This window comes from Ahaetulla prasina, chromosome 4 (assembly GCF_028640845.1).
Source record: "Ahaetulla prasina isolate Xishuangbanna chromosome 4, ASM2864084v1, whole genome shotgun sequence".
In the NCBI taxonomy this organism is placed as follows: domain Eukaryota; kingdom Metazoa; phylum Chordata; class Lepidosauria; order Squamata; family Colubridae; genus Ahaetulla; species Ahaetulla prasina.
In genome coordinates, this window is record NC_080542.1 from 5539969 (window position 1) to 5567367 (window position 27399).

Genomic DNA, 27399 nt, shown 5'->3' on the forward strand with positions numbered 1-27399 from the left:
AAAATAGACAAGAGGAAGGAAGGCAGAAAAAAGGAAAAATGAGGGAAGGAAGGGAAAAGGAGGGAAAGAAGGAAGTAAGGACAAAAAGAAAAGGAAGGAGAAGAAGGGAGGGGGGAAAGGAAGGAAGGAGATGGGAATGAGAGGAAGGAAGGAAAAGAGAGGAAGAAAGGATGGCAGGAAAGGAAATAGATGGGCAAGGGGAGGAAGGAAGAACAAAGGAAAGAGGGAGGGAAGGAAGGATAGAAGAGGAAGGAAAAAGGAGGAGGAATGAAGAATAAAGGAAGAAAGGGAAAGAAAAAGAGAAAGGAAGGAGGGGAAATAGACAAAAACGTTAGGAAGGAAGAAAAAAGAAGAAAATGAGGGAAGGAAGGAAGGAAGGAAAAAGGGAAAGAAGGAAGTAGGAAGGACAAAAGGCAGAGACGGGAGGGAAAGAAGGATGAAAGGAAGAAGGAAGGAAAAGAGAGAGGAAGAAAGGATGGTAGGAAAGGAAATAGTTGAGGAAGGGAAAAAAGGAAGGAGGGAAGAAAGGATAGAAGAAGAAGAAAGGAAAAAATAGGGAGGGAGGAGGGACGATGGAAGGAAAGGAAGGGAGAGAAGGAAGCAAGGAAGAAAAAAACAGACGATTATTAATTTTATTAACCTTCCTCCAGAATGCAGAAAATACTCGCTTGGGGTTTGACTCAAAGGAGGGAAGAGAGCCTGCTGGGCCTTTGGGAAAAGTCACTTTCTTTAAGTTAAGGTTGGCAGCCATCCAATCCTTACAATGACTCTTTGTATTTTGGTCTCAGCAGGTGACCGAGTGGGACACAGCAGGGGGACCCAACTGGTCTGAATGGAATGGGATGCCGCCACCTTTGACCTGGGAACTTGGGTCCCTTCCCTAACTTTTAAGAAATCCGGGGGACGTTTGCATGCAAACTCAACCCTGCCTCTCCGCCTGTCAATTGTGAAATAAATATTTGGGCCGACAGAAGAAGCATAATCTGCAATTTTCGCAATGTCTCCCTGCTGACTCGGGACATTCCCGCCTGCGGTTCAATTGGACGCATGAAAACAAAAAATTATCCGGCCATCCTCTACAACATTTGCCGAAGATTTTGGGAGGGTTGATGATTCGAGAAGGTGGAAACCTCTTTTGGAATTAGAATTAATCTGGATCCAAACCTCTCCTGGACAGGGAGCGAGAAGCTGGCTTTTCGGGAAGGATTACGTTTCCTTGGAAATGCCTCAACATTCCCGGAGTTACTTTCGAGATACGTGTCGGATTTGTGGGCGATTTGGGAATTTTTCGGGGAACTGGATCGATGCCAGGCCTTTTCGGAATTGGGTGAAAGTTTGACTCGATATTTAACGAAAGCAGAGGAGCGGAGAAAAGAAAAGGGGAAAAAAAGGCAAAATATGAACGATAACGCCGGTCCCATCTATGCTTGTTCTCAGGAAAAAAAAAAAAAATAATCAAACCTGCTCCCTGAATATTTTTGAAGGAATTTTGGACTAGCTTTTCCCCCCCCCCCTTTTTTTAAAATTCTGGATTTAAGAGGAAAAGTTTGATTTCGTGAGCTGTGGATCGTTTGGGCCTGTTCATTGCCAAATGGGAAACTTTTGATTTCTTTTGTTGGATTCCATGACATTGCAAAGAAATAATAATAATAATAATTGGCTGTTCTCTTTATTCCAGTTTCCAGTTGGAAAGAAGTCCCCTTAAATGTCTGTGGGCTACTTTTCCACTTTCTGCTCGCCTCGCAGATCTGTGTTCCAGCTTGTTGCATTCCTGTCTTTTGCTCAATCTTTTCGGTCTGGAAGCAATCAGAGTTGGTCAAATCGCTTTTCTGGCGATTTTGCTGACCCAGAAAAATTTGGAAAACCTCAGAAAAACTACTGGGGGAATAATCATAGGGAATTGCAAATTGCAACTGGACGGACTTCTAAGGAAACCACATTCACTGCACACAAATATATATATATATAAGAACCCCTGAAATTTATTTAGAGATTTTTTTTCCCCTTCCCCTCACTTTGCATTGGAATATTCATCAGGAACTATCTTGCCAAGGAAATGGAGTTATATCTTCTATGTTTGTGGTTTGTTGGCTTGTTTAAGATGAGGAAAAATCGATTTTAAATTTCTCAGGAATTCTTTTTTTTTTTTTCCTGTTGTTGTTCTCCCTCCGGGCACAACGTACTAAAGCAGAAGAGAGGAATGTTTTTTCGAAAGACTGTCTTTATTTTGTCAAGAGTCTTAATATATTAAGGTGTCATTTTGGTTCGCGGAGGCTGTTCAGGTCTTCTGATCCCTTTGTTTGATGTTGGAGGCTCACCATGTCTACAAGTGTAAGTAGGAGAGAAAGAAAAAGGAAGGGAGAGAAGGAGGGAGGGGGGAGAAAGAAAGGAAGGAAGAAAAAGAAAATGAAGAAGAAAAAGAAAGGAGGGAGGGAGAAATTAAGAATCAAGGAAGGGAGGGAAAGAGGGAAAAAGAAAAGAAAGAGAAAGAAGAAAAAATAGAAAGGAAAAAAAAAGAAAGAGAAAGGGACTGAATAAGTCAGAAAGGAAGATAAAACGAGCAGAAAGAGCAAGAGAAAGAGAAGGAAGGAAGAAAAACAGGAAAGAAAGAAAGAATCAAGGAAGGACGGGAAAGAGAAAGAAGAATGAAAGAGAAGAATCAAGGAAGGAAGGAAAAGAGAAAGAAAGAAAAAGACAGAAAATGAAGAAAAGGGAGGGAAGGAAGGAGAAATTAAGAAGGAAGGAAGGATGGAGGAAGGGAGGGAAAAAGAAAAGAGCAAGAGAAAGGAAGAAAAATAGAAAGGAAAAAAAGAAAGAAAAGAGAAAGGACTGAATAAGTCAGAAAGGAAGATAAAACGAGCAGAAAGAGCAAGAGAAAGAGAAGGAAGGAAGAAAAACAGGAAAGAAAGAAAGAATCAAGGAAGGACGGGAAGAGAAAGAAGAATGAAAGAGAAGAATCAAGGAAGGAAGGAAAAGAGAAAGAAAGAAAAAGACAGAAAATGAAGAAAAGGGAGGGAAGGAAGGAGAAATTAAGAAGGAAGGAAGGATGGAGGAAGGGAGGGAAAAAGAAAAGAGTAAGAGAAAGGAAGAAAAAATAGAAAACGAAAGGGACTGAATTGAGTCAAGAAAGGAAGGTAAAAAGAGAGCGGAAAGAGCAAGAGAAAGAAGGAAGGAAGGAAGAAAAAAGAAAGAAAGAAAAAGAAGAACCAAGGAAGGAAGGAAAAGAGAAAAAGAATAAAAGAAAGAAAGAAAAAGACAGAAAATAAAGAAGAAAAAGAAGGGAGGGAGAAATTAAGAATCAAGGAAGGGAGGATGAAGGAAGGGAGGGAGAAAAAGGAAAAAGAAAAGAAAAAATAGAAAAAAGGACTGAATGAGTCAAGAAAGGAAGGTAAAAAGAGCGGAAAGAGGAAGAAAAAGGAAGGCAGAAAAAAGGGAAAGAAAAGAAGGGAAAGAAAAAAGAGAGAAAATAAAAGAAAGAAAGAAGAATCAAGGAAGGAAGGGAAAGAGAAAGAAAAGAAGAAAGAAAGATAGATAGAAAAGGTTAACCGCGACCACATTTTGTAGTCAAACAGGATTGGGAACAATTTCGATCTTCGGGAAAAGATTTGCGTTCCAAGGTTATTTGGGCCTCCTCATTATCTGGGAACCGATAAGTGGCAGGGAAGGCTTTGATCTATTGTTGTTGACTTGGGTTTGAGAAAGAGGGGCGCAGAAGGTGGTTTTGGGGCGGTGGGGGAAGAGAGAGAGAAACTCAAGGCTCTCCTAAATTACTTTTGGAAATCAAAATAATTTTTCCTTTCCCCTAAAAATCAGCACTTGCTTAGCAGCTCCTGTTCTACCTGAAGGGGTTGTTGTTTTTTTTAACTCTAGGTGAAAATTTTGAACCTGCGTCTCCGGAAAAGCACTTTTGATGCGTTGTGGCTAAATACAGGCCGTCCTCGACTTATAGCAGTTCGCTTTGTGACCGTTCAAAGTTAACACCGCCGCGGAAAAAAAAAGCGACTTGCGACCGTGTTTCACACTTAACGACACCCCCCCCCCAGGCATCCCCAGGGTCACGTGATCCAAATTCAGCCGCTTTTGCAACCGACTCGTCTTTATGACGGTTGCCGCGTCCCCTTTTGCGACTTTCTGACAAGCAAACTCGACGGGGTGGGTGGGGGGAGAGGAGCCGGATTCACTCAACGACCGGGTGACTAACCGAACAGTCGCGAGGATTCGCTTAAGCAGCGGTGGCAGGAAAGGTCTCGCTTAGCAACGGAAATGTTGGGCTCCAAATGTGGTCGTAAGTCGAGGACTGCCTCTAAAGGGCAAGTGGAGTGGCTTATGGGTTTCGGAATCCCTTGTGGCACTTAAGAGAGGGCTCTGGAAAAAAACGGCAGCTTTTCTTGAGGGGCAAAGTTAGGTCTCAACACCGATTTTGCGGTTGATGATTAAATATTTCCCATAAATAATGTACATTTTTGGCTGAAATTTGTCAGCCTTCCTGATTAAAAGGGGCTGTGTCTTGAACTCCCCTAAATGAGATCATTTCTGGCGAAATTTTATTTTTCAACATCTTATCCGCCATCACCCCATCAAAAAAAAAAAAGATTTATATTATATTTTAATATTGATTATTATAGAGTTCGCAGGAGGCTGGTATGGCTTAAGCAAAAGCTGGGAGGGGGAAAAAAAAGGAAATTATAGCTAGTCCTCAACTTACGACCACAATGGAGCCCAAAATGTCTGCCGCTAAGCGAGGCGGTGAGTTTTGGCCCCTTTTTACGACCTTTCTTGCCCCGGTTGTTGAATGAATCGCTGCCGTTGTTGAGCGAGTGACACGGTTGTTAAGGGAACCTGGCTCCCTCATGGACATTGCTGGTCGGACGGTCGCAAACGGGGATCGCCTGACACCGCAACCGTCGTAAATACGAGTCAGCTTCCAAGGGTCTGAATTCTGATTATTGGAGTGTGAGGATGTTGCAACCGTCGTAAGTGTGAAAAAAGCTCCTAAGTCACTTTTGTTCAGTGCCGCTGGAACTGAACGGTCACTAAGTGAACTGTTGTAAGTCAAGGACCACCTGTACTTATTTTTTTTTTTAAATTTTTGTGGCATGATAAACCCACAATTGTCTCTCATCCAACAATTATTTTTTTTGAAAAAGATAAAATGGTAGTAATAAACATTTTTAGTAGGACCATTCATGGCGCGGTCAGTAATAAAGCCTAATAAATTTATTAATTAAAAGGAAAATTAAAATTTTTATTTCAATTAAAAAGGCACACTCAATGGACCAAGAAGGTCTTTTTTTTCGACATCCGTTTTCTAGGTTTCTATGACGTGGTCACGCTACAGGTAATCCTCGAGCCCCAGATTTACGTTGCTAAGTGAGACATTTTCTAAGTGAGTTTCGCCTCATTTTACGACTTCTCTTGCCACGGTTGTTAAATGAATGGCTGGGGTTGTGAAGCAAGTTGACGCGGTTGTTAACCGAATCTGGCTTCCCTATTGACGTTGCTTGTCAGCCGGTCGCAAAAGGAATCACGTGACCCACCCCCCTCCCCAGGACACTGCGACCGTCATAAACGTGAGTCAGGTGTCAAGTATCCGAATGCGAATCACATGAATGCTGCGTAAGCCTGATAAATGGTCTCTTAGTGCTGTGGTAACGGTCACTAAGCGAACTGTCGTACATCGAGGACTATCTGTATTGCTGATTAGTCTAGGAAATGTTTAGAAACTTGTTTTTGGGGTTAAAAAAAAAATAAATCTCCAAGTTTTGCTTGCAAAACTCGGCGATTGTTTATAAACGGGGACGCCGAGCAACGCAAGAACTTGTCTTGGTTCGTCTTGTTCCCAATTTTTGGGCAGATGTCCCAGCCTCGCTATTTTTCGGAGGAATTCAAGCATGGATTTTAAAAAGGCAGCTTATCAGTGAAGCCAGGGTCCATACCTAGTGGGTAGAGCCCATTCAGACTATCCGGGAAGGGAAAATGGCTGGAATTAAGGCCCGTTCAAAAATTCCCCGCCCAGTGAAGAGTTGACATTGTCCCTGAGGTGCTAGTTTTCTACATGCGGGGAGAACAAATTTGCAGCCCTTCGGCCTTGGACTTTCTCAACCGGATGTTTCCAAAGCTGTTTCAGCCAACAGCTTCTAGGTTTCTTAGGGAACAGGATGATGGGGTGGCTTCCCCGGGAGGCAGTTGGAAAAAAGTAGCATAGCTGGGCACGATGGGAGCCGTAGTTGTAAGAAATACCTGTGTAACCGTCCTGTGGTATAATAACCTTTCTCGTGTATGTATATATATATATATATATTTAAATGTTTTCTGAGGTTTTCGCGGGTGTTTGTATGTAGGTCTTTGGTTATTCGGGTTTTCTGCGTCATCTTCAGGCTTCAGCTTTGTGCTTCTGGGAGCACATAAGCACGAAGCTGAAGCCTGAAGATGACGAATGAGACTTCGTCGAAATGTCGCCAAGACACTTCCAATTTTACGCGGGAGAAAACCCGAATAACCAAAGACCTACATATATTTAAATGTGTCCTTCCCCTGCATATAGAGATCTAACGCAGAAGCCTAGAGTGTTTTTAACATACAGACAGTCCTTGTTTAGCGACCATAATGAAGCGACTTGATTGTCGGTTGCTAAGCGAAACATGATTTCACCGTCTCAGCTTGGCTTCTCTTCGCTTTGCAGCGGTCGTAAACGCAAGAGCTGGTCGCAAAGTTCCGTTTTCATCACCGTCGTGACCGCAAACGGTCGCTGATTGAGGCAGTCGCTAAACAAGGACTATCTGTTAAAGAAGGGGAGATGCTCGTATGCTCGTACAAATGTTAAAACTTGCAGTCGTTGGTCCCAACTTGTATTGCAAAAAAAAAAAAAAAAAAGTCATTTTAGCATCTTGGTTGTGGATAACTTAACCAGTCACGTGAGCTGAGAATTCTGGGAGTTGTAGTCTGGGAATTCTGGGAGTTGTTTACGAATTCTGAGAGTTGTGGTCTTGGAATTCTGGGAGTTGTGGTCTGGAAATTCTGGGAGTTGTGGGCTAGGAATTCTGGGAATTGTAGTCTGGGAATTCTGGGAGTTGTAATCTAGAAATTCTGGGAGTTGTGGTCTGGGAATTCTGGGAGTTGTGGGCTAGGAATTCTGGGAGTTGTGGTCTGGGAATTCTGGGAATTGTAGTCTGGGAATTCTGGGAGTTGTGGTCTAGGAATTCTGGGAGTTGTCTAGAAATTCTGGGAGTTGTGGTCTGGGAATTCTGGGAGTTACGGTCAGAATTCTGAGAGTTGCGGTCTGGGAATTTTGGGAATTGTAGTCTGGGAATTCTGGGAGTTGTAATCTAGAAATTCTGGGAGTTGTCTAGAAATTCTAGGAATTGTGGTCTGGGAATTCTGGGAGTTGTGGGCTAGGAATTCTGGGAGTTGTGGTCTGGGAATTCTGGGAATTGTAGTCTGGGAATTCTGGGAGTTGTGGTCTTAGAATTCTGGGAGTTGTCTAGGAATTCTAGGAGTTGTTTAGGAATTCTGGGAGTTGTCTAGAAATTCTAGGATTGTGGTCTGGGAATTCTGGGAGTTGTGGGCTAGGAATTCTGGGAGTTGTGGGCTAGGAATTCTGGGAGTTGTAGTCTGAGAATTCTGGGAGTTGTAATCTAGGAATTCTGGGAGTTGTGGTCTTAGAATTCTGGGAGTTGTGGTCTGGGAATTCTGGGAGTTGTGGTCTAGGAATTCTGGGAGTTGTCTAGAAATTCTAGGAGTTGTGGTCTGGGAATTCTGGGAGTTGTCTAGGAATTCTAGGAGTTTTAGTCTGAGAATTCTGGGAGTTGTTTAGGAATTCTGGGAGTTGTTTAGGAATTCTGGGAGTTGTTTAGGAATTCTGGGAGTTGTGGTCTAGGGATTCCGGGAGTTGTAGTCTTTAAGAATTCTAGATATCGTAGTTGGAGAGCACACGCCTTAAGGCCAAGCTTTGGAAAGTGTGACTTGAGCCCTGACTATCTCCCTTGTTCTTCATCCGCAGGCGCAGTTGTGTCGCGCTCTGTACGACAACACGGCCGAGTGTCCGGACGAACTCTCCTTCCACAAGGGGGACCTCATGGTCCTTCTCCAGCCAGAAGGGACAGGCCTGGAAGGCTGGCACCTGTGTTCCTTACATGGCCAGCAAGGGATCGTGCCGGCCAACAGGGTGAAGGTCCTCCCCGAGTCGGGATCTCACCCAAATCACACCCCAGCAGAGGTCTACCAGGTCCCGAAGAAGGAGGGTCTCCTGATGGGAAAGATCTCCGATGGATCCATAGACGGATGGAGAAGAAGAGATCAAAGGAAAGAAGAACAGGAGGTGAGAAGAGGGGGAGACTCGGAGGTTTTCTCCGGCTGGTTTCTCTCCATTGTCTCACCTTGGAGAGGCGACATGAAACATCCCCCGGAAACTTGTCTACCATCTTTTCAAACTTCTACCAAAGACGAGAAAGTTGGACGTCAACGTCTTCTCTTCAGGGTTGAAATCCAGCAGGTTCTGACCGGTTCTGCAGAACCGGTAGCGGAAATTTTGAACAGTTCAGAGAACCGTCAAATACCATCTCTGGCTGGCCCCAGAGTGGGATGGGAATCGGAATTTTGCAGTATCCTTCCCCTGGAGTGGGGAGGGAATGGGGATTTTGCAGTATTCTTCCCCTGGAGTGAGGTGGGAATGGAGAGTTTGCAATATCCTTCTCCCAGGAGTAGAGAGGGCATGGGGATTTAGCAGTATTTTTCCCCTGGAGTGGGGAGGGAATGGAGATTTTGCAGTATACTTCCCCCAGGAGTGGGGTGGGAATGGGAATTTTGCAGTATCCTTCCCCTAGAATGGGGTGGGAATGGAGATTTTGCAATATCCTTTCCCCTGGAGTGGAGTGGGAATGGGGATTTTGCAGTATCCTTCTCCCTGGAGTGGGGTGGAAATGGGGATTTTGCAGTATCCTTCCCCAGGAGCGGGAAGGGAACGGAGATTTTGCAGTATCCTTCCCCCCGGAGTAGGGTGGGAATGGGGATTTTGCAGTATCCTTCCCCCTGGAGTGGGGTGGGAATGGGATTTTGCAGTATCCTTCCCCTGCCACGCCCACCAAGCGGCGCCCACCAACCCATGCCACGCCACGCCCACCAAGCCACACCTACAGAACCGGTAGAAAAAAAATTGGATTTCCCCACTGCTTCTCTTCCTCCAGAGCAGCGTCTTACATCCTGCCAACATCTAGAATGCATTGAGATGTGTGTCGTGTCCCCCCCACACTCCATTTTAACTGTGTGTGAATGAAGAGAATTGTGCTCCAACGTATCTACCAGGTCCCAGGGTGGAGAAGGACGCCTACTAGAAGAGGGAGGAATCCTTCGATCTTCTAACCCCCCCTGTTTACCCCAAAACGTCCTTGCTTTTGAGGTCCACTTGGATGGGATTGTTGTGACCCAGGCTTCCAAGTATGTAGTAGGAAACTCAGTCAGTGTAAAAACAAACTTTATTCAAACAGCTGAGAATTACTTCATTCTCAGTATAGTCAAACTAAATTAAAGCAAATTCCTCCCGAGACAAATTCCTCAGTCCTATCGCCAACCTTGCTCCAATTAGGCAAACTGCCAAAGGCCTTTCTTGGCAAAAATTCAGAAGACACCGATACAAAACAAATGCAACAAGACAAAGCTATCAATGTTGTTTTCCAGCAAAGAGCCCAAAGGCCGTTGCTGGTCTTTTAAGCCTTATGGGAGGGGCCAATCATCTCTTGGCCCTACTCCCGAGTTGTCCTCTTTGCTTGAGCTGCTGCTGCCTTATGGCAGCTCTTCTCATGCGTGCATTAAGAACAGGCTCCTCCTGTTCCTCTGCCTCACTACTGTCAGCCTCTGGAGGCTCCGGAGTCCGCACCACATTCCCCGATGGCCCTGGCCCCACCTCTGCCTCTGACGCAGCCTCCAGGACTGGCCCATGTTCTTCCTCAGCCTCGCCACTGTCCGACTCCGTTGCCAGCTCCGCAGGCTGCTGGCGGACCACAACAGGGATGGGATGGGTCACCCAACCAACCGCGATGGAAGCTGGTTTCCTCCGCATACCGCACCGAACCGTGAACTCCCCATCCCATTTTAGCCTAGCAATGTTGGGCGAACCTATCTGAGAGATGGTTTGACGCTCCAGGGATCTGTTCCTTCTCTCCAGAGCCTGATTTCTGGTTTCTCCTTGTCTTTTTTTTTCTTCCACCCCAGGTCTATGAGATACCACCACCTGCAAGGCCCTGCCCGCTGCCCCCAGAGGGGATCTACAGGGTACCTCGGGGGACCAGAAAAGAAGATGATTCTGTGGAGGTACTTTGAGAGAACAACCCAAAGGAGAAGATGGCCGTGGGTCTCTTTACACGGAAAACCCCGTAGCTGGTTCCAGCTTACTCCGTCGTTGGCCTTTTCTTGACACAGTTGTTCAGTGCGTCGTCGTAGTTGCAATCCCTGCAAGTTGTTAAGTGAGTAACGTGGTTGTTAAGTGAACCCAGCTTCCCCATCGACTTTGCTTGTCAGAAGGTCGCAAAAGGGCAACGGTCGTAAGTATGAGTCAGTTGCCAAGCGTCTGGTTTTTTTAATCACGTGATTGTGGGGATGCGGCAATGGTTCGAGGGTGAAAAACGGTGCTAAGTCTCTTCAAATGGTCACTAAACGAATCGTTGTAAGTCAAGAGCTACCTGTATTGTCAGCCCAGGTGGCAGGGCCAGCATCATCATTATTTTATTGTGTTTTATTTTACTTTATTTCACTTTATTTTATTATTTTATTTTTATTCTGTTTTGTTTTATTATTTTAATTTTAGTTTATTATGATTTTTTTTATTTTAGCTTATTATTCTACTCTATTATTTTATTTTTACTAATTTATTTTACTTTATTTATTTACTTTGTTATTTTACTTTACTGTTATTTTATTATTTTATGTATTTATTTATTATTTTATATTAATTTAATTAATATTAATTTATATATTAATTTAATTAATATTAATTTATTGTCCTACTATTCTATTATTCTACGCTATTATTTTATTTGACTTCTTTATTTCTTTTATTATTCTAACGCTATCCTGTTTTATTTTTACTTTACTATTTTATTTTCATTTATCTTATCTTATTATTCTATTTTATTATCTTTTTTATCTTTTATTCTGTTATATGTTATGGCCACCTGACCGCTGGCCAACTGGTTTCTATTCTAAATCTGACCTGGGCGTCAAAACCTCAGCTGGATTGAAAGGGGGGGGGCACAATTTGATCTCGGCGCCAGTTGCCATCGGCTGGTGCGCCCGGTGACGACTGGCAAAACCTCCAGGGTGGGGAAATGGGGCGGGGGGGGCGGGCAGGCTGGGACGACAACTGGCCGCGCCTGTTGGATTAAATTTTACGCCTGTCCTGCCACTGAGAGTAATTGTATCTGAGTCCTTTATAAAGGGGACAGCTGCCTCCAAAGGGGCCCCCTGTTTTTCTTCCCCAGCCAAACCAACATTCGCCTTAGATGGAGAAACACTTGGGCGAGAAGGACAGGTGAGAATGCGGAGGTAAGCAGCTGCTGAGGTTTAAAAAGCAAAGCCAGACTGTCATTTTTGGGGCGTCCATGGCATAGGGCCGGGTTACTTACGGGACCGTCTGCTGCCACCGAATGCCTCCCACCGACCCGTGCGCTCCCACAGGGAGGGACTCCTCAGGGTGCCGTCAGCTAGGCAGTGCCGACTGGCGACGCCCAGGGGAAGGGCCTTTTCTGTGGGGGCTCCCACCCTCTGGAACCAGCTTCCCCCAGGACTTTGTCAACTTCCCGACCTTCGGACCTTCCGCCGCGAGCTTAAGACACATCTATTTATTTGCGCAGGACTGGACTAGATTTTTTAAATTTTAATTGTTTAAATTTTAGATTTGGTTTTAAATTGGGGTTTTATTATTTATATGTCTATTTTAAATATTCGGCCTATTTAATAAGTTTTTTAGACTAATGTTTTACTTTGTATATTTATGTTGTTTTTAGATGGCTGTACACCGCCCTGAGTCCCTAGGGAGATAGGGCGGTATAAAAATATGAATGAATAAATAAATAAATAAATAAATTTTGAAGCTGGGGATATCGGTCAGCCTCAAGAGAGACATCTGCCGCTCCAGATTAGACAGAAACCAAGTCTGCTCAAACAGAGGGTTGTTACATTAGCAGATCAAGATCAAGTGAGGTACTAACACCACTCTACAAAGCCTTAGTAAGACCACACCTAGAGTCCTGCATCCAGTTTTGGTCACCACGCTATAAAAAAGATGTGGAGACTCTAGAAAGAGTGCCGAGAAGAGCAACCAAGATGATGAGGGGACTGGAGACTAAAACATACGAACGGTTGCAGGAACGTGGCTAGTCTAGTGAAGAGAAGGATCAGGGGAGACAGGATAGCAGTCTTCCAATTTTTGAGGGGCTGCCCCAGAGAGGAGGGGAGGGATCAAGCTATTCTCCAAAGCACCCGAAGGCCAGATAAGGAACAATGGATGGAAACCGATCAAGGAGAGATTCAACCTAGAAATAAGGAGAAATTTTCCGACAGTGAGAACAATCAACCGATGGACCAGAAGTTGCCTTCGGAAGTTGTGGGAGCTTCATCCCTGGAGGCTTTCAAGAAGAGATTGGACTGCCATCTGTCAGAAACGGTGTGGGGGTCTCCTGCTTGGGCGGGGGAGGGGGGGGGCAGGGGGTTGGACTAGATGACCTACAAAGGTCCCTTGCAACTCTGTTTAATCTGTAAACCAAGATGATCATCGGTCCGAGAGGCAGCAATAGATCCGGCAGTGGGCAACAGATAACAGAACAGCCTGACCTTTACAATCGTTCGTTCGTTCAGCGACTTCCAACGGACACCGAAAAAAGTAACTTGCGACCGTTTTTCACCCTAATAACCGTTGCAGCCTCCCCCGGGGTCACGTGATCAAAATTCGGGCGCTTGGAAACCGGCATGTTTTTTTTTTTGAAAAGCAAAGTCGATGAGGGAGGCCAGGTTCCCTTAACAACCGTATTACTGATTTAATATATTGGGGCTGGTATTCAGACAGCTCGGACCGGTTCGGACAAACCGGTAGTGGCGATCGGCGTAATCCCGTCCTATATCGCTGTGTTTTTGACGGCGCATGCATGTGTGGATTGCGCGCGCAAACGAATTGCCGCGTTGTTTGATGTCGCATGCATGTACGGATGGCATGCGCACGCTCACATTTCTGGCGCTGGGCGAACTGGTTGCTACAGTATGTGTATCCTACCTCTGCTTAACACCCGCAGTGATTCACTTAACAACTGCAGCGAGAAAGGTCGTAAAACCTGTCGTTAAGCGGGTTTTGCCCCAATTTAACCACAGAAAGTTTGGGTGCGGTTGTGGTCGTAAACCAAGGTTGACTCAGCCTTCCATCCTTTCTAAGGTAGGTAAAATGAGGACCCAGATTGTTGGGGGCAATAAGTTGACTTTGTATATAAATATACAAATAGGATGAAGACTATTGCTTAACATAGTGTAAGCCGCCCTGAGTCTTCGGAGAAGGGCGGGATATAAATGCAAAAAAAACCCCAAAAAACTGAGGAGTACCTGAGATGCTCAAAGGTTTCTACTGAAATGTTTTTAAAAAGTAGTATAGGTAGAAACCTCGCCGGATGGAGGTCAAGGAGAAGAGGCGTGGATCTTTATTCCTAATTTTTCCAGAGGAAAGAAGTGGAACGGGGAAAAATCAAAATATAGAATAGAATAGAATAGAATTTTATTGGCCAAGTGTGATTGGACACACAAGGAATTTATGAATATATGCAGATATTTTATTGAAAAGCTAGTTAAAAGGATGAGAATAGAGAATGTATCAATGAAGGTCTTTTATCCTCTATCGTGCTGTCTCTTAACCTCACTACTTGACAATGTGTGGACTTCAATTCCCAGAATTCCCCAGCCAGACACATCTTCAAGTGGCCAAAGTTGAAAAACACTGTCTTAAAGGCCCCAAAGCCAGACATAGGAATTCTGGGAGTTGAAGTCCACCCATCGTCAAGGGGCCAAGGTTGAAAAACAGGGTCCTAAGGCCCTCAAAGCCAGACATGGGAATTCTGGGAGTTGAAGTCCACAACATCTTCAAGAGCCCTAGATTGGGGGGGGGGGAGAGAAGCATTATCTTGACACATAATGTAAGCCATGGTTTGTTTTAACCATGGTACATGGACTATACCACCAAAGGAAAACAATAGCTTAAGCCATAAACTGCAGATTATAATCAAATCGACTGCGTTAATCATTCATGCTGAGCTCTCCATTCCCGATCCAGCCATGTTGTGCGGCTCAAACGCACTGAGCCGTAAACTATGGTTAATAGCTGGATTCACCCAGCATCTGGGCCCCAAAGCAAGTTTATGGCTTAGCTGGATGCCTGACGCCCAAAACAGGCTTTCGTTTGGGAACTACTTCTTCTTTATCTTCTTTTTTTTTTCCCGTTCGTAGGTTTATGACGTACCCTCGTCCTTGCTCCGTGATGTGGTTTTGGACACGTACGATTCGCCCACCCCAAGGGTCAAAAAAATCGCCCGGGTAGCCCCCCAGCCTAGCGCCCCACCAAATGCGGACGAAGCTTACGACGTGCCGCTCGCCTTCAAGAAAGCCCTGGCGCAAGAGGAGGTAGAGGAGGAGGAGGAGGAGGAAGAAAACTGCGAAGGGCCGCTGATCTATGCCATCCCGTCCAATTTACGGCGCGCTTCAGCCTTGCTTAACTTGTACGAATCTCCCGAAGACATCCGGGCAGCAGGAAAGGAGGAAGAGGACGACGAAGAAGACGGGGCCATTTATGACGTTCCTCTCCTGACGCCCAGCACCCCGCCCCTGGAGGGAGCCCTCCAAGGACTCAACCTAAGGGACCCAGGACCCCCCACTCGTCCCCGGCTGCCATCTGCGGAGAGTCTGTCCCGCCGTCCGCTGCCCGCTCTCCCGAGCGAGGAGCGGCTTTCCGGCGAGCTACCGCCCCCGTCGCCCAATGTCATGCGGAAGGGTAGCATCCAGGACCGTCCACTGCCTCCCCCTCCGCCCCGGCTGGGGGGTCTTGGGGCAGGGGACCAGCTGGACCAAGCTAGGGATGACGTCCACAACGAATACGAAGGGATCCGTCTGGCCGACGAGTACGATTATGTCCACCTGAAGGTAAGGACGGCCACAGCACGAGATTAATCGCTATCCTAGATGCCATGATGCTTTTGCAGATAGTCCTCGACTTACGACCATAATTATTATAAAATTTATTATATTATAAATATATATTTATGTATTTATATTATTATGTAATATATATATGTATTAAATATATATTATATAATAGGGATGCAATGGCTTAGTGGGTAAGACGCTGAGCTTGTTGATCGAAAGGTCGGCAGTTTGGCGGTTCGAATCCCTAGTGCCGCGTAATGGGGTGAGCTCCCTTGACTTGTCCCAGCTTCTGCAACCTAGCAGTTTGAAAGCACATAAAAAATGCAAGTAGAAAAATAGGGACCACCTTTGGTGGGAAGATAATAGTGTTCCGTGCGCCTTTGGCGTTGAGTCATGCCGGCCACGTGACCACGGAGACGTCTTCGGACAGCGCTGGCTCTTCGGCTTTGAAACAGAGATGAGCACCTCCCCCTAGAGTCGGGAACGACTAGCACGTATGTGCGAGGGGAACCTTTACCTTTTTATATATTATATATAGTGTGTTTCCCCCAAAATAAGATCCTGTCTTATATTTTTTTGAACCCTGAAATAAGCACTTGGCCTTATTGCCATGCACTCAAAAGCCCGATTAGTCTTATTATCAGGGGATGTCTTATTTTGGGGGAAACGGTAATATATTTGTATTATACATACATACACACACACATACACACACACATATATGTAGGTCTTGGCGTATTCGGGTCTTTTCCTGTGTAAGGTTGAGAGTATTTTGGCGACGTTTCAATGAGGTCTCACTCGTCATCTTCAGGCTGGTGCTTTCGGCTTCATGCTTGTGTGAGCAAAGTGTGGTCGGAGCTGCCGTCTCTCTATAAATACTGGTGGGGAGGTGGGGAGTGTTGCTGTAAGCGGGTTGGCTAGCTGTGTGGTTGCATCTTGATTGGTGGAGTGGGTGTTTGCAGATTGGTCGGCTGTTTCCGTAGCATCCTGTGTGGGTGTGGTCGTAGTTGTGTGCCCGTTAGTCTTTTTTTTTTTTTATTGAAAGTTTTTACAAAAAAAAAAAAACTTCCCCCCCTTTCCCCCCTTACCCCCTCCCCCTCCCTTCAAAATCCCCCCTCCCCCCCGACTTCCCAGAATAAACACAAAGTATAGTTAAAAATAAAACAAACATGCTAAAATATTTTCCTCCTAACTCAGTTATACTCCTATATTTCTTGTCAAATCCTAACCTCCCTCAATGCAATCAGAAATAATACATCCTAATCATTCAAAGGCAGTCTGATATCTCTTCATCTGATATCTGTTTTGAATATAGTCAGTCCATTTTTTCCATTCATTTAAGTATCTTTCTTGCGTGTTGTCTTTCAAAAAGGCTGAGATTTTTGCCATCTCAGCCAAATTGGCAACTTTCAATATCCATTCTTCTATTGTAGGTAATTCTTTTTTCTTCCAATACTGTCCTATCAGTAATCTTGCCGCTGTTATTAGATTTAAAATCAATTTAGTCTCAATTACTGTACAATCCATGATAATTCCCAGTAAAAAAAATTGCGGTAAGAACTTTATCTTCTTTTTCAAAACATTTTGTATAATCCACCAAATTCTTATCCAAAAAGTCTTAATATTCTTGCAAGTCCACCAAATATGAAAACATGTAGCATCATCACAATTACATCTCCAACATTTTGCTTGCATATCTGGATACATACACGATAATTTCTTAGGATCTAAATGCCATCTATAAAACATTTTATTAAAAATTTTCATTAAATTCTGTGCCTGCGTAAATTTAACATTTCTAACCCAAATTTTTCCCCAAGTTTCCAATAATATTGGCTCCTGAAAATTTTGTGCCCACTTTATCATACAGTCCTTTACCAAATCCCTTTCAGAATCTATTTCAAGTAACACATTACACAATCTCTTTATATGCTCCTAAGACTGATTTCTAATTTGCTTTACCAAATTTTCCTCATTCTGCACTATACCAATTTTCTGATCTTCCTTTCATCTAACACGTAGTTGCCCATATTGTGTGCCCGTTAGTCTTTTGTGTTGTAACGACCTGGTTAATGGGCTGTGTGGAAACCTCCTGAGTTCTGGGAATGCGACGTCCTGAGTCTTGTGCTGTAACATCCCGGGTGGTAGGTTGTGTTGCCAAGATACTCTCAACCTTACACAGGAAAAGACCCGAATACGCTAAGACCTACATACCTATACCCGTGAAAACCTACGAAAACATATATATGTATATATGTGTGTATGTATGTATATGTTTACTATATAATTATATATAAATAATATATATTATTTCAATATAAATATTATAAATATAATACATTATAAAAATTACGGTCATAAAATCATGTCACCACGTGACCAAATCCATTTTGCATTTTTGGGGTTTTATTTGCAGAACTCGTTCAGTGAACAACAGCGGTCGTTAAGGGGAGTACAAAAAAGGTTGTAAATTATGGTGTTGTCACTACATGGCTCTGGGTGGGGTTTGCAAATAGCCACTAATCAGGGATGAAATGCTACCGGTTCGGACTGGTTCGTCTGAACCAGTAGAGATGGGGGCAGGTGGTTCGGAGAACCGATAGCAATGGCGGTGCGAGGCTCCGCCAACCCGCTTGGTCGTCGTTACTTCCTGATTTTAACCAGGAAGTAACCTGTTTTTTACCCTCGGCGCCTGCGTAGAAAGGTTTGCGCATGCACAGAGGGTTTGCTTGTGCACGTGACATGCACGCGAGCGAAGCAAACAATCGTGTGTGGCGCATGCGCTTCCCAACCGGTAGGGAAGGTAAGTAGATTTCACCCCTGCCACTAATGTAGTCTCTGGTTGCTGAGCGCCCAAAATGTGGTCATGTCACCATGGGGAGAATTGGAACTTTGAACGGTGCCTAAGTGATCGGTCGTTAAGCCGAGGACTCTCTGTATTCTAAATGGAGACCCAGGCCTTTGGTTTTTACTGGGTTAGAGGCGGGCGACCCACAACTGACAACCCCTCGTTTAGTAGCCAGTTTTGGTCACCACATTCCAAACAAGAGACTTTGGAAAAAGTGCAGAGAAGAGCAAATAAGATAATTAAAGGCCTGGAGACTAAAAATATTCAAAGAACGGTTGCGGGATTTGGGTTTGGCCAGTCTAGAGAAAAGAAGGACTTGGGGAGTGGGGTTTGGATATGATAGCAGTCTTCCAGGATTTGAGGGGCTGCCCCAAAGAAGAGGGGGGTCGACTTATTTTCCAAAGCACCGCAGGGCAAGGCAAGAAACAATGGATGGGAACGAATTAAGGAGTGAAGCAACTTGGAATTAAGGAGAAACTTCCTAACAGTGAGAACAATTAACCAGTGGAACAACTTGCCACCAGAAGTTGTAGATGCTTCATCACCGGAGGTTTTTAAGATGAGGTTCGACAACCATTTGTCCAGAACTGTAGACAGGATCTCTGGCTTGTACAGGGGGTTGGACTAGAAGACCTCCAAGGTCCCTTCCAGCTCTATTCTGATCGATTCATATTTATGACAGTTGCAGAGTCCAGGGGTCACGTGATCTCCTTTGGCGACCTCCGAACAAGCCAAATCAACGGGAAAGCCATTGAACTTTACGGCTGTGAAGTCCACTTCACAACTGTGAGACTGAGTTAACAACTCAGCGAGCAAGGTTCGAAAAACGGTCAAAACCCGCTTTCAAACACTTTCGCTTGGCCCTAGAAACCGTCTCAATTGTGGCCGTAAGTTCGAGGACTATACAGGCCCCACCCTCTTTGCACGCCACACACCAAAAGGGGCAGGGCTTCCATCCCGCCATTGCTGGGGCCATTTTGACTTTTTGGACCTCCCCTGCCTCCTTTTATAAAGTGCCGTTTTTGCTTCCTCATACGGGACAGACTCCTTCGAAATTCTCCCCTTTGTCGCTAGAGACACGGGCTTAAAAGAAAAAAAAAAGGAAATCATAAATGGAATATGAAATTATCACTTCAGTTTGACTCTTATTTGCGTGTTGTCTAAATTAGAAAGGCGAACAGGCTTTCAAGCACGTTGCATGTTTTTGTGAAATCAGGTTTATTTTCCTCATTCTTTTTTTCTTTTTTTGCTGTGGTATTCATCACTGTAATATTGATAATATAATAATATGATAATATAATAACAATAATTAATAACAACTCTCCAATTAAACATTCCCTCTTTTTATATCTCTTCCTTTCTAACTTTATTTATTTATTTAGTTAGTTAGTTAGTTACAACAGTATATATAAGCATAAGCATGAAAATAATTATATAATATATAAGCATATATATAAGCATAAATATGCAATAACTATATTAATTGGATATAATGAAAGGAAACAATAGGACAGGAACGGTAGGCACTTTTGTGCTCTTATGCACGCCCCTTACAGTCCTCTTAGGAATGGGGTGAGGTCAATAGTAGACAGTTTTTGGTTAAAGCTTTGGGGATTTTGGGAAGAGACCACAGAGTCAGGTAGTGTATTCCAGGCATTAACAACTCTGTTACAGAAGTCATATTTTCTGCAATCAAGATCGAAGCGGTTAACATTAAGTTTAAATCTATTGTTTGCTCTTGTATTGTTGCGATTGAAGCTGAAGTAGTCTTCAACAGGAAGGACATTGCAATAGATGATTCTATGAGTTAAACTCAGGTCATGTCGAACGCGGCGGAGTTCTAAGTTTTCTAAACCCAAGATTTCAAGTCTGGTGGCATAAGGTATTTTGTTGTATTCAGAGGAGTGGAGAACTCTTCTTGTAAAATATTTCTGAACACGTTCAATTGTATTGATGTCAGAAATGAGGTGCGGGTTCCAGACAGGCGAGCTGTATTCAAGAATTGATCTAGCAAATGTTTTATAAGCTCTGGTTAGTAGTGTAGTGTTTCTGGAGAAGAAGCTACGTAAGATTAGGTTTACAACTCTTAACTTACAACTCTTAACTCTAACTTAACTCTTAACTCTAACTTCTGTTTCTATTGTCTAGCCATTGATAAAATATGTCCCATATCAACAAATGTTCCATTTCTTCTTTATCCTTAATAGCAAGCGTTAGTCTATCCATTTCTGCACATTCTAATATTTTCTTAATTACATTTCCCCCAGACGGGATCTCGTCATTTTTCCATTCTTGCGCAGATACAATTCTAGTTGCGGTTAGCATATGCAAGACCAGATATCTAGTCTTTTGATCATATTTTTCTCGTAGAAATCTCTGATTTCAGGTCTATATTTTGCTTTGTCATTTTTGCCAGCCACGTCTGTATTTTCGTCCAAGATTTTTTTAAATTTAGGGCATATGAACCGGATAATTGATTACACTTCCAACACTTAGCAGATCTAGCTGTTGTGGCTCCCGCCCCTGAACCTGGCCCCATGGCCGAAAGTGCCTTGGAGCCGGGCCTACTGCCAGAAAGTGACTCAGAGCCAGGCTTGCTGCCAGAAAGTGATTTGGACAGTGAGGGGGAAGGGCCATCAGGACTTACCCCGGAAACACCGGCCTCCCTGGATCAGCTCCAGGAGCCAGAAGCAGGCCAAGCGAAAGAAATAACGAGGCCTCCTTCTCCTGACTCTTTCCCCCCCCAGGCCACGCCTGCAGAGCCAGCTGACAGCAATCAGGCTTGGCTCAATCCCAGGTTTCGTAGCAGGAGAGAAGGGAACGACAGAAGCAGGGGAGGGGCAGGCCTAGGAAGTGCTGAGTCACGGAGCCACACCCCACAGGATATAAAAGGCAGCAAGAGCTGGTGTGTCTCTTTGCATCAGGCAAATCCACGGATTAACTAGAGCTGAAGGTTGTGACTCACCAGCTTCTTGGCAGCTATCGAGGGCTCTTGGCAGACGCTGGCTCTTTTGCTGCCAGAGCTGATAAGAGCTGGCTAATTAAGCCATCGTTCGGACAGAGGCGAGGAGGACACAACACTAGCTTTATACATTTTTGCCGATCTTGCCGGTACAAAATGCCATCTATTTTATACAGATTTTCCTTATATGGGGTCGACATCGTCAATTTTAATATTTCTATCCCATAGTTTCTGCCATTTATCTAATTCTATTGCGTATCCAGAAAATTTTAGCCCAATTTAGCAATCGTCGTCTCCTTTACTTGTTCGCTTTTAAGTTTTAAAACTTAATAAATAACCATATAGTTTCTTTATCTGTTCTAGTTAATATCTGGTCTAATTCTGCTAACTCGTGTTAACTCCTGTGGGAGGTGAGTCATTGGCCCCCACAGCGAAGGTTCGCAATCTGAGCGTTCTTCTGGATGCACGGCTGTCGTTGGAAGATCAAACAACGGCCGTCGCCAGAGGAGCTTTCTATCAGGTTCGCCTGATTCGCCAGTTGCGTCCCTTCTTGGACCGGGATGCCCTATGCACGGTCACTCATGCCCTTGTCACCTCCCGTCTGGACTACTGTAATGCTCTCTACATGGGGCTCCCCTTGAAGAGCACCCGGAGGCTTCAGCTGGTCCAGAATGCAGCCGCGCGGGTGATAGAGGAAGCAAGTCGAGGTTCCCATATAACACCTCTCCTGCGTAGGCTGCACTGGCTGCCGGTGATCTTCCGGGTGCAATTCAAGGTATTGGTTACCACCTTTAAAGCGCTTCATGGCATGGAACCTGGTTATTTACAGGACCGCCTACTGCGACGTGACGGCCTCCCAGCGACCAGTGCACTCCCACAGAGTGGGCCTCCTTGGGGTGCCGTTGGCTAGACAATGTCGACTGGCGAGCCCCCTTCTCTGTGGGGGCTCCAACCCTCTGGAACGAATTACCACCTGGTATTCGCCAACTCCCTGATCTCCGGACTTTTCGACGCGAGCTGAAAACATGGCTGTTTCGTCGTGCAGGACTGGCCTGATAGTTTTAATTGGGAATTTTAAATGGGTTTTAAATGGAGTTAGCCTAAATTTAAATATTTCATCTTAAATTATTTTAATGTTTGTAATATTGTTTTTATATGGCTTCGGGAGAAGGGCGGTCTAGAAATATATATATAAATAAATAAATAAACAAACAAACAAACTCTTTATTAAAACCATACATTCTATCTCAGTTTTGTAAACACGCTCTCGGTCTCAAAATATTTCCATTCTTTCATCCCCCTCCAAAGAAAGGTGAACATTAACTCGAAGTGACCTTCATTTTAGAACGCTGGCGTGCAAAACTCACTCAAGCACAATGTGATTTGAGGGAAACTGCTTTGTCTCGAACCCGACACCGACCCGCCCGAGTCATTGTAAATGTTAAAAGCGGGATTCCTTGCAACAATGCCGGTTTTTTCTTTCGAGTGAAAATCGTTCATGCTTTGTTAGGTTTTAACTCCCAGTGTACAAGTAGCCCTCAACTTAACGACCACCGTGGAGCCCAAAACTTCCGTTGTTAAGCGAAACGTGTCTGACGGGAACTTTGCCTCCATTTTACCGCCTTTCTTGCCACCGTTGTTAAGTGAATCGTCACAGTGGCTAAGTTAGTCCCGCGGTTGTTAAGCGAAACGGGTCTTCCCCATTGATTTTGCTTGTCGGAAGGTTGCAGAAGGGGATCACGTGACCCCAGGACACGGCCACGGTCATAAGTTTGAAGCGCCTGATTTGTGATCGCTGATCATAGTTTGAAAAACGGTCGCACTTGTCAACCAACTCCTCATTTATGACAGTTTATGTCCCAGGGGGGTCAAGTGATCCCTTTTTGCGACCGTCTGACAAGCAAAGTCAACAGAGAAGCGTGTGACTTGACTTAACTCCTGCAGCGATTCACTTGACAATGGTGGCCAGACAGGTTGTAAAACGGGGACAAAACTCACTTAACAACCATGTGACTTAACTCCTGCAGCGATTCACTTAAGAATGGGGGCAAAACTCACTGAACCACTGTCTCGCTTAGCCACAGAAACGTTGGGCTCAATTGTGGCCGTAAGTCGAGGACTAACTGTATTGCGCTGAGCCCTCTCTTTCTTTCTTTCTTCAAATATTGCCATTTTTCTGTGAAATTCCCAGCAGGCCTTCTCCATAGAGGAGGCAGAGCAAGTGAAACATTTTTGTCGTTAAAAAAAGCACAAAAGATCCGTTTTTGCTTGTTCCAGCTGGCCCGAAAATATTTGGCGGGCGCAAATGAACTGCCAACCGAAAATTCAAAGTTGGGTTTCAAAAGGACTTTGTGGCCCCCGGGGGCCAAATTTCAAAACCTCCACATCCCAACCCAGCGTACGCGCAAAAAATTTGCGGAACTCAACACACCGGACGGCGTTCGGGGATTGCGAAAGGCATGGAGGGGTGGGCGAAGAGAGGCGTCGGCGGAGCGTCCCACGGAAATTCGCTGAAGGTGGGGAGTCGGCTCGGATTCGCCGACTTTGAGCGGCGAGGCCGAAAATGATGGGCTGAGTGAAAAAACGATGGAAGAAGAACGATGGACGGGGAAGGGGAAGGGGGGGGGTCTGGTGGACCCCTGGATCAGAAGCATTGCAGGGTTTGGGGTGTGTGTGTGTGTGTGTGTGTGTGTATAAATCTTCCCTGAGTTGATATGAATTCATCTTTTCTCATCTTCCACTCTCCTTCCTTCCTTCCTTCTGGTCCTTTTTTATCTTCCTTTTCCCTATTACTTTTAAAATTCCTTCCTTCCTTCCTTCCTTTCTATCTTCCTTTCCTTTTCTTCCCCTTTATTTTTAAAATTCCTTCCTTCCCCCTTCTTCTATTCCTTTTTTATTCTCCTTTCGTCCTTCCTTCCTTCCTTCCATCTTTTCTATCTTCCTTTCCTTTCCTTTGCATTTATTTTTAAAATTCCTTCCTTCCCCCTCCCTCCCTATTCCTTTTTTCTTCTCCTTTCTTCCTTCCTTCTATCTTTTCTATCTCCTTTTCCTCCCCTTTATTTTTAAATTTCCTTCCTTCCTTCCCCCTACCTTTATTCCTTTTTTCTTCTCCTTCCTTCATTCTATCTGTTCTATCTTCCTTTCCTTCTCTTCACCTTTATTTTTAAAATCCCTTCCTTCTCCCCTCTCTATTCCTTTTTCTTTTCCTTCCTACTATCTTTTCTATCTTCCTTTCCTTCTCTTCACCTTTATTTTTAAAATCCCTTCCTTCTCCCCTCTCTATTCCTTTTTTCTTTTCCTTCCTACTATCTTTTCTATCTTCCTTTCCTTTTCTTCCCCTTTATTTTTAAATTTCCTTCCTTTCTTCCCCTTCCTTCTATTCCTTTTTTATTCTCCTTTCCTCCTTCTTTCCTTCCATCTTTTCTGTCTTCCTTACCTTTTCTTCACCTTTATTTTTAAAATTCCTTCCTTCCTCACTGTTTCCCTCCTTTGCTTCTCCTCTCCTCCTCCCTTCCCCTCCATCTTCTGTTTTTCTCCTTCCTTCCTTCCTTCCTTCCTTCCTTCCTTCCTTCCTTCCTTCCTTCCTTCCTTCCTTCCTTCCTTCCCTTCCCTTCCCTTCCCTTCCCTTCCCTTCCCTTCCCTTCCCTTCCCTTCCCTTCCTTTCGCTTCCTTCTCTCCTCTCCTCAGGGGGCTGACAAGACCCAGCAGAAAGCCACCACGCCCGAAGCCAGCCCCACACTGACGGTCTCGGGAGAGGCAACGCCGACGGAAGAAATGGTATCTCTTCTCTTCTTTTTAACTTCATAAACCCCTTTGCTCTCACTGTGTCCCACCCACCCACCCAAAATTGATGACCTCGGGGGGTCTCAGCACTTCAAAAGCAGAAGCCAAGAGTCATTTGTGGAAAGCCACGTTTGCAGCCGAACTTTGCCTCCTGCCCTTCCCTTCCCTTCCCAGCAGAAGTCCTGTTGAAATGCAGCCCCAGGTGGAATTTGCACCCGTTGAGTGGGATCAATTGTGTATCTTGACCACAATTGTGTAAACAGAGGGGTGCAAGGGGGGAGAGGGGGTTGGGTGAAAAAATAAGAATGGAATGGAGTAGAAAATATGGAATGGAACGGAACGGAATAGAATATAGGAATAAAAATAGAATAGAAGAACAACAATAGAATATAGGAATAAAAATAGGGATCGGATAGGATAGGATAAGATAGGATAGGATAGGATAGAACAGAATAATAAGAATAGAATACAGGAATAAAAATAGGAATAGAATAGAATAAAAATAGAATATAGGAATAAAAATAGGAATAGAATACAATATAGGAATAAAAATAGGAATAGAATAGAAAATAGGAATAGGAATAGAATAGAATATAGGAATAAAAATAAGAATAGCAAAGAAAATAGGGAAGAATAGAAAAGAAAAGAAAATAGGGAAGAATAGAATAGAATACAGGAATAAATATAGAATATAGGAATAAAAAGAATGGAATGGAATGGAATGGAATGGAATGGAATGGAATGGAATGGAATAGAATAGAATAGAATCCAAATTGATCCTCTGTTTCTGATGCCCCCGAAAAACCTACTGAGCTCCGACCACGCTGTCGTCGCGGCCACTATCTTGACTTTTTTGACTCCACGCTGTGGATCCTGTCAAATTGAAATACTTTTGATAAAACCCTTTTAGATCCCCAGGAAAAATTCCACTTCCGGAGGGTGGCGTACGGCAGGAAATGTAAATTTCCAGTGGCAAAGAGTTCCTAAGGTCATCAATGTCCTAACCTCCTTCTCGCTCCTCGCCAGGTGCCGCCATCTCCGGAGGACAGCCAGCTGCTGCAGTTCTACACGGGGCAGTGCCAGACACACTACCGCACCCTCCTGTCGGCCATCGAGGCCCTCTCGGCCAGCGCCGGGGCCCACCAGCCGCCCCGCGTCTTCGTGCCCCACGGCAAATTTGTCATCGTCACGGCACACAAGCTGGTGTTCGTGGGCGACACCGTCTCCCGCCTGGCGTCTTCGGCGGCCGTGCGGGCCAGGGTGGGGGCCGCCAGCACGGCGCTGTGCCAAGCCTTGAAGGAAGCAGTCCTGTCAGTCAAGAGCGCCGCTTTGAGCTACCCGTCGCCGCCCGCCGCCCGAGAGATGCAGGGTTGCGTGGCGGAGTTGTCGCGCCAAGCTCTGGCTTTCACCACCTTGCTGGGCACCTTAGCGCCCTCTTGATCCGGGACTCCGCACGGCTGCCACTCCACCCTAAGGTGGACGATGGAACAATAGATCTCTCTTTCTGCAGAAGGTGCCCAGCGGGGCCCATCCTGGCCAGTGACAGAATCGGTACCCATGTTCTGTTTCAGCCCGGCTCGTTCATCGGTCAAGACCTAGATCCACGGCCGATGCATGTGCCAAAAAAAAAAAAAAAAGCACTCTGTCGTATCTCAAGGACCTTCCTTACGCCCTTGCCAATCTTCCTAGCCAAAGATTGTCCCCGGTTTTGGCCCTCTCGCCAGCGTCTCTCGAACTCGGGACCTCGTCTGCTGCCAGATTTTAGCACGGATTCTTTAATCTGGAAGGGCGACTCTGTCATCTACACAGATGAACGGATTTCGGGTGAGAGGACCTTTGCTGGTTTCGGGATCCTCCTGATGGTCGAAAGGAGGAGAACGGCATCCGGTGTGCCCAGACCCCCCCCCCCCCCCCGAGGCTTAACAGGATACGAGGAAGAAGAAAATGGCTGCCAAACGGAGTGTCTCGTTGCTACCTGCCCGTCCCGCCGCCATTCCCCCCCGGTTCCCTCGATTAGCTGCAATAAATGATATTGTGTCAAGGATTGGAAGGGCAAACAACATAAAATGTTATTAACTGAATTGACGAAGTAATTACGATAGTATTTCTCAACCATGGTCCCTTTAAGAGGGGATGGACTTCAACTCCCAGAATTCCCCAGCCAGCCATGGCTGGCTGGGGAATTCTGGGAGTTGAAGTTTAACCCCTCTTAAAGGGACCACGGTCGAAAAGACTGAATTAGCAGACAACACCTTCAGGATGTCAGTAAACGGAGACAAAGTATTTTTTTTTCCCCCCTCAGGAAATATTTCTCAGAATCTCTCTAGGTTTGATGATAATAAAATAGATGGAAAAAACTGGCTGTGTTTTAAAATTTTTGGCGCATTCCTTCCTTCTCCCTCCAGCTGTGCAGCTAGTCCTCAATTTATAACTATTTTGAAGTGACAACGGTTCTGAAAAAAGTGAATTACGGGAATGACTAGCACATATGTATGAGGGGAACCTTTACCTTAATAGAATAGAATAGAGTAGTTAGAATAGAATAGAATAGAATAAAATAGAATAGAATAGAACAATAACTTTATTGTCACTTTGAATGCACACCGATTGGCATAGATTAAAATGAAATTTGGTTGTACCC

At 44.8% G+C, this 27399-nt stretch overlaps 1 protein-coding gene across 1 annotated transcript; it reads left to right on the forward strand.

Annotated features, from left to right (window-relative positions):
* Nucleotides 1-565: 565 nt before the first annotated feature.
* On the forward strand, nucleotides 566-27128 carry EFS (embryonal Fyn-associated substrate). The gene is made up of 6 exons (XM_058182904.1): nucleotides 566-2331; nucleotides 8000-8317; nucleotides 10207-10305; nucleotides 14473-15162; nucleotides 24663-24752; nucleotides 25785-27128. Exons 1-6 carry the CDS (start codon nucleotides 2320-2322, stop codon nucleotides 26196-26198), a joined length of 1623 nt encoding a protein of 540 aa, XP_058038887.1. The 5' UTR covers nucleotides 566-2319; the 3' UTR covers nucleotides 26199-27128.
* Nucleotides 27129-27399: the final 271 nt, after the last annotated feature.